General features: G+C 38.8%; 1 protein-coding gene across 2 annotated transcripts; it reads left to right on the top strand.

Moving 5' to 3' along the window:
• Positions 1 to 2,610: 2,610 nt before the first annotated feature.
• LOC139532706 (nectin-1-like) lies at positions 2,611 to 7,460 on the top strand. 2 transcript variants are annotated; one of them, XM_071330644.1, is made up of 10 exons: positions 2,612 to 2,809; positions 3,610 to 3,945; positions 4,248 to 4,532; positions 4,715 to 4,750; positions 4,922 to 5,030; positions 5,130 to 5,195; positions 5,500 to 5,552; positions 5,712 to 5,729; positions 5,871 to 5,933; positions 6,184 to 7,460. In XM_071330644.1, coding segments are annotated over exons 1-9 (1,083 nt in total). In that variant the 5' UTR covers positions 2,612 to 2,631; the 3' UTR covers positions 5,873 to 5,933; positions 6,184 to 7,460. The 2 variants fall into 2 exon arrangements, with proteins under 2 accessions (XP_071186744.1, XP_071186745.1); XM_071330643.1 differs by having other exon boundaries at positions 2,611 to 2,809; positions 5,712 to 5,933.
• The last annotated feature ends 294 nt before the right edge of the window (positions 7,461 to 7,754 follow it).

Raw genomic sequence — 7,754 nt, 5'->3', positions numbered from 1 at the left:
GCCGCCATTGGACTCTGGAGAAGGGAAAAGGCCTTTTCTGAAGTGATGAATCACGCTTGATCATCTGGCAGTTCATCTGGCAAATCTGGGTTTGGCGGATGCCAGGAGTACACTACCTGACCCAATTCATAGTGCCAACTGTAAAGTTTGGTGGAAAATTAATAATGGTCTGGTGCTGTTTTTCATGGTTCAGGCTAGGCCCCTTAGTTCCAGTGAAGGGAAAGCTTAATAATACAGCATACAATGACATTCTGTACTTTGTGGCAATAGTTTGGGGAAGGCCCTTTCCTGTTTCAGCATGACACAGAAATGGTTTGTCGAGATCGGTGTGGAAGAACTTGACGGGCCTGCACAGAGCCCTGACCTCAACCCCATTGAACACCTTTAGGATGAATTGGAATGCCAACTGCGAGCCAAGCCTAAACGCCCAACATCAGTGCCCGACCTCACTAATGCTCTTGTGGCTGAATGGAAGCAAGTCCCAGCAGCAATATTTCAACATCTAGTGGAAAGCCTTTGCAGAAGAGTGGAGGCTGTTATAGCAGCAAAGGGGGACCAACTCAATATTAATGCCCATGATTTTGGAATGATATGCTCGACGAGCAGGTGTCCACATACTTTTGGTCATGCAGTGTATGTCCTAATAGCTGTCATAACTATGTTACCCAACTGTCATACCACATCATAACCACACATATATTCTTCATTTTATGGTATTATTGCAGTATCCCAGCTTGTAATGTTACTTTTCTCCATCTCCATCTCCATCCCTCAGCTAATGTGGCTACCATTGGGCTGAAACACAAACTCCAGGTTGTGGTTATATCAAGACAGCAGCACCACCTGCTGTTTACTTATTGAAAGACCAAAGAGAAGAGGAGCGTAGATAATGATCACTTCTCTCACAAAATATGACATTAGTCCACTTATTTTCTTTGTCTGCAATATTTTATCTTCCACTTATTTCACCTCAATTAATTTCAAAATGATAGCAAGTGTTGAACTTGTATTGATGTAAGGTGTATGAGGTCTTGTGGTAGTAAAAAATGATGGGAAAAAATTGACTTATTGTCAAGTTCTGACCCTAGTTCTTGTGTTATTTCTTTGTTTTAGTGTGGTCAGGGCGTGAGTTGGGTGGGTTATCTATGTTTTGTGTTTCTATGTTGGGTTTCTCGTTTGGCCTGATATGGTTCTCAATCAGAGGCAGGTGTTAGTCATTGTCTCTGATTGGGAACCATATTTAGGGAGCCTGTTTTCTGTTGTGTTTTGTGGGTGGTTGTCTTCCGTGTCTGTGTGTTTCACACGGAACTGTTTCGGTTTTCGTTCGTTCAATTCATTGTTTTGTATTTCAGTGTTCAGTTTGTTCTATTAAAGATTCATCATGAACAATTACCACGCTGCGCATTGGTCCTCCGATCCTTGTTACTACTCCTCTTCAGATGAGGAGGAGGAAAGCCGTTACACTTATGGTGTGTGTTTGGTTGAGTAAATCTTGGATATCAATTAAGTAATAGTAATTATTACTTAAGTAAAGTAATGCTATTGGCATCATTAGTGCCTAGGCTCGGCCTTCAAAGTTCAGAACGTCCCATAGCCCTTGAGAAACAATATCATTATCTATAAATGTTGCCATGACAACATTGTTGATTTCCCTAGGCCTACACCACAGATAAAAAGCTGAAGCCAGGCCCACTGTCTTCAGATATTGTGTATGTTCTCATGTGCTCCATCTCTCCAATGCCTTTTAATAAACTTGTGCTACATCATGTATTATTAAGTTACATTTTTGCCTGATCTCATCTATGATTCCTCTGTCAGTGCAATGCATACAACTTCAAAATCAAATAAAATGTCACATACTTCATAAACAACATATGTAGACAAAGAGTAAAATGCTTACTTAGGGGCCCTTCACAACAATGTAGAGAGAAAGAAAATAGAGAAACATAATAATAAATAATCCAAGTAATAATAAATAGACATTGAGTAAGAATAATATGGCTATATACACGGGGCAGCGGATGTGCAGGGGTACACGGTAATTGGGGTAGATATGTACATTTAACTAGGAATAAAGTGACTGCAACAGGAAAGATAATACACAGTAAAAGCAGCAAACGTGACGAGTCAAAAGAGTAAAATAGTCATCGCAGATAGTCCGGGTAGCTATATGGTTAACTATATAACTAACTATTTAGCATTCTTATGACTTGGTGGTAGAAGCTGTTCAGGGTCCAGACTTGGTGCATCGGTACCGCTTGCATGTCATGTTGAGGACGATTGTTTGATATCCTATTTTCATTAGATTAAAGTGTGTCGAGTTTGAGTTCATATCGTCATTTATTTTATTATGTAAATACAGAATTTCCAGATGCTTGTTGTGTTAGATTCCACAGTTTATTGAACAATTAAATTATTTTCCTGCTTCTGAAGAAGAAAAAGCCTAAGCAAATTTCCCCAGCAGATATACACAATACTAAATTGATTGAGTTTAACTGTGACTGTAGACAGAATACAGAGAGCAAATTTACTTTCACTTTTATGCAGGAGGTTGTCTGGTCCCAGATCCGTTTGTGCTTTTGCCTACTCCATTGTCATTGCCAAGCCAAACATTGTTGGTATGGCAATTCAATGAGGAATTGGCAAGAGAGCATAAACAGACTGGTACCCAGGCTATGGAGCAGGTGTACCGGAAGAAGGTATTTCCCGCTCTTTTTCTCTTGTTTCATTACTGTAGTAAATTACATTTTCACCATGTCTCCTGCACTCTTCAACTCTCTGTTTATTCTGCTCATATTCCTCCCTAATGGTGAGTTATATCTGTTTTATGCACGATAATACCACATTTGACTACCACTTTGAAAGTGGCGCGATATTGTTAGTGCCAATGTCGTGATCTAATTGTGTGCATTCACAACTGTAGACAAACCTGTTAATTTCACAACACGAAATACATGTCATATTGCGCATTGATCTAAGACACTGCACCTCAGTACAAGAAGCGTCACTGCAGTACATGGTTTGAATCCAGGCTGCGTCACATCCATTGGGTGTCCCATAGGACATAGCACAAATGGCCCACCGTCGTCCGGGTTTGGCTGGGGTAGTCCGTCATTGTAAATAAGAATTTGTTCTTAACTGACTTGCCTACTTAAATTAAGCTTATTAAACACAAAATCGAGCTGAGCTATACAAAAAGATGTCTGTAAACAATTCTGTACATGAATACATTTTTTATTTATTAGTGCGCAGCCCTGTAACTAGCTAGCCAATTCACACCGGTTACACATGCGTATTGTGTGTTAACTGTTGACAAACCAGTTCATTTGACTATAGTAATGCATGATTTCATCTGCAACTCCATACTCTTACTGTATGGAATGATTGATGTCGCTCTAAAGAGTACTTTAATGTTGATGTATGCTGTGGCCTTATGCACATATCTTGTATATTCTATCCTGAAATTGACAGAAATTGATAGTTTTACAACAGGTGCCATAACTTCCTCCCGCCTAGACTGGACTGGACTGCCCTTACCACCGTACTCCCCCTTCTGACCATTCTGAGTACTACTAGTGTCTAAGAACTATTGTAACTGTCTTCATGCAGGGCTCTCTCAGTTGGTGAGAACACAGCAGGTTGTCACAGCAACCCTGGGAGAAGATGCAGTCTTAAACTGTGAGCTCATGAAACCCAAAGACGTGCGGCAAGTCACCTGGCAAAAAGAGACAACTGGGGCGAATGAAAATGTGGCCACTTACAGCAAACGAGGTCCCAATGTCAACCCACCTTTTCAGGGGAAAGTGGAGTTTGAAGATGAGGGACTGCAGAACTGCTCTATCGTCATCAGAGGAGTGTCAAGAGGAGACGAGTCCTGCTACAAGTGTCTGTTTAACACCTTTCCAGATGGAGCTATCAGTGGAACGACCTGCCTCCAAGTAAATGGTAAAATCTGATAACACAATGTACTGTAAATTATTGACTCAGAACAACTTCTTCAGAACTTCAGGCAGCCATTTTATCAGATCATACATCCAATGTCTTGAAACCATTTATCAAAATGTGATCATTTAGTAAATAATTTAAATGGAATCATTTAGTAAATAATTTAAATGCAATCATTTAGAAAATCATTTAAATGGAATCATTTAGTAAATCATTTAAATGGAATCATTTAGTAAATAATGTGCATGAAACCATTATGGTATTTAAATTCACTGTGAACTGTGTTTGTTGTTTTCCTATAGAGCTGTATGGACCCTCACTCCTCATCACACAAACCAACAACAGTCACATCACTCTGTCCTGTTCTGCTACTGGACGACCTGTTCCTATAGTAACCTGGGACCACATAATGATAGAACATTCCACCATGGTTGATGTCACCCATCCCAATGGGACTGTCACTATGACAACTACTGTAACAGTGGTAGTGTCCAGTCTAACTGACAAAGAAGTTAGGTGTGTTGCTTCTATGTCCTTCAGTGATGTCACCAAGAATGCTTCCATGGTGATTCCAGCTTCAATTACTGGTGAGAAATGTCTATAGATCAATGTGTAATATATTGACATGATCAGGAACATGATGTCATGATGAAGTACTGTCTGTTCATGAGGAAGTACTTCCTGTGTTCATGATGAAGTACTGTCTGTGTTCATGATGAAGTACTGCCTGTGTTCATGATGAAGTACTTCCTGTGTATTTCTGTGCTAGGTCAATCTCAGGTCTCTGATGATGACAGGATCAGTGGTAAGTGGTTGTTATTCTAATAATGACAGGTCATAATCAACCTATTGACTGGCTCTTTTACTATTCAACTTTCAGGTGTAGTGCAGAGCCATATGTACATGTATGAGGCTTTGGTGTAGTGTACCTGGGAAGTTGACCTCTGTCTTCTCTTGTCATCTCTGTCATTCACAGGTACAGTGGTTTGTTCAGTAGTTGGTGCAGTGATGGGTTCAATGTGTCTCATTGCTGGAATCTGTGTAATACTGTGGTTTCTTAAGAGGAGAAAAGATACCTCCTCCAGGTAGAGATACAAACTATTACCTTGAAACTGAACAGTTATTCTGAACTGAATGTGATTTGACTGCCAGTTGTTTACCAGTTGATCTCTTTTCTGATGTAGAAAACCCCCAGTTCCTGACCCTGAAATCAGCAGGACTCCCTTAAAGACACCACCAACATCCAAACAGTAAGATGCTCATTCTAGAGAACATTTAAGGGATCATGATGGATATCTATTTGAAAACAAGAAACATGATAATTGCATTTTCTGAGAATAGGTGTTATACAGGTTAAAACTCATTCTTTATCATTAAATAATTGTAATGAAAGAATAATGAATCAGATGATGTGGTTCTTGTCAGTACGTTGTTTATTTTGATTTATTTCGGTGTCACACCAACCTCCAGTCCATCACAAATGTGAGTATCTCTTCCACATTTTTAACAGCTTTTTAAGATAAATAATAATTTTATTACCTTATGTTTTTTCAGGTCACACTCGTCAACCAGCTCACCAAACAGCTCAACAATCAAGCGGAGGTTGAGTAAGAAATAGGTTTACCTTCTCATACTTTCATAGTCTCTTAATGTTTCTGTAATCTCTCTCCTTGATCAAGAAACTTGGTTATGAAACTTTGAAATGTATTTCTGTGGAGTATGTTTCTTGCCGCTACATTGTCTGTTTTGATCTCCTTCACACCAAGCTCCAGTCTGTCACACATGTGAGTATTTTTACAACTTTATTTGATTATCCCGATAGAAAGCGTGAAACAGATGATATTGAGAATGTTACAAAAGCTTTTAGTATAAATTACAATGACCCCAAAATCTAAACATAACTTAAACATTTCCTTTTGTTTCAGGATACAATCCCTCATATCGTCAGACAAGTGCAGGATGCAACAAGCTCAGGAGGCTGTAAAGAAGTAGGTTTACACCTTCATTCTCTCACTCTGCTGTGGTCTCTCTTCTTGAGGAAGAAGCTCTGAAATGATGTACTTCTGTGGTGGTCATGGAGTAGTCATGGTGACTGCATAATGCATTCAGCTGCATGTTAGTATCTGTTCTGTTATGTTTGTCACAATGGCTGTCAGACCATCTTATTACCTCACAATGACCTGTGTTTTCATCCAATTGAAATATTACGATTTTCTTTCCCCCTCTTTTCTTTCTCAGGAACCTTTTCGATGACTACTGAGTGACTGTACTCATATTGCCACACACACACCTGATCATTCCTGACTAATCTGGTTCATGTTATTTTATCTTTAAAAGTCTGTAACAATCAATCAGTTTTTTTAAAACAGTCCTTTTAAAGATGTTGTTTTGAGCCTGTCATAACAGTTAGCTTAGTTGCCTGGTTTGGCTCAGGTCATGATACCCTAGGGCCTAGGGAGAGTTGTGCAGGTCAGTTTAAAGATTGTAAGGAGAAACCAAAAGGCTCTCTGAGATATTTACAAAGACCACACACGTAAGAGGGGAACATCAATCGTATTGGACACTTCCACTGAACAATCAATATGCAGTTCTGCCATTAGGTAACACTCAGGTTTTGACCTCTTAAAACCAAGAGAGACAGCATCAGTACTGCTTTTAAGTGTTTATCTTGTATATACCTTGTAAGCATGTGCATCTGTCATGTGTGTTGCTGTTGATATGTTTACTGTATATCTTTATCTTGTGTTACGTGCCACAACTGATGTTCTTTCTTGGAAAAAATGTAATTTATTCTATTCAATTTAAGGTTTCAAAGGGAGGGTATATTACCAGTAAACTACCAGAATTTTGGCAACTTTCAAGTTTTGGGGTGAATTTTATAAGATCACATCTAGTGAGGTTTTTTGGGTACTTCAGATTATCACGTGTCTGTAATTATCTTTGGCCCTCTGTGTGGCCTTATCACATGCAAAATATATACAATTTAAAAATGAATAGAATGACTAAGATGTAAAACATTATCCTAAATGCAAATCACCATGATTTGGGGTCAAACCGGTGGCAGTTGTGAAAAAAGTTGCAGAGTTAATAAAAAATAATGCCGTTGTTGATTAGATGCTTTTTCATTAGACTATTTTCTCTTGAACCATATGGTCTATCCACTAGAAACTCATGGACAATAAGGACATTGTCACGCCCTGACCGTAGATTGCTTTGTATGTTTCTATTTTTAGTTTGGTCAGGGTGTGATGTGGGTGGATATTCTATGTCTGGTGTTCTATGTTGTCCTTGTTTTGTATTTCTATGTGTTTGGCCTGGTATGGTTCTCAATCAGAGGCAGCTGTCTATCATTGTCTCTGATTGAGAATCATACTTAGGTAGCCTGTTCCCACTTGTGTTTGTGGGTGGTTGTTTTCTGTTTTGTGTGTTCACCTTACAGGACTGTTCGTTTATCGTTTTTGTTGTTTTGTCAAGTGTTTCATATTTTAATTAAAATTAGTACACTTACCACGCTGCACCTTGGTCCTCCTCTATACGACGATCGTGACAGACATAGATATATGTGAATACAGTTTTTCAAAGTTATTCAAGTATAAATGACAAAATTTGCCATACTAGAAATAATTTGTGCTGACATCAAAATGAGGGGTGTTGTACAAAAATAAATTAACCAGCAATTAGAAGTTTAACCAATCAGAGTATCAAAGCCAATTATGTGATTCATGTTAGCCAACTCTTGCTCAACCCATCAGTTTCTGGGACCAATCAGAATGTTTTCATTCTTAAGATGTCGGGGAGGAAAGCAAATT

Source organism: Salvelinus alpinus, chromosome 10 (genome assembly GCF_045679555.1).
Source record: "Salvelinus alpinus chromosome 10, SLU_Salpinus.1, whole genome shotgun sequence".
NCBI classification, from domain to species: Eukaryota; Metazoa; Chordata; class Actinopteri; order Salmoniformes; family Salmonidae; genus Salvelinus; species Salvelinus alpinus.
Note: the sequence above shows the minus strand (reverse complement) of the source record. Positions and strands in the feature narration are given on the sequence as shown.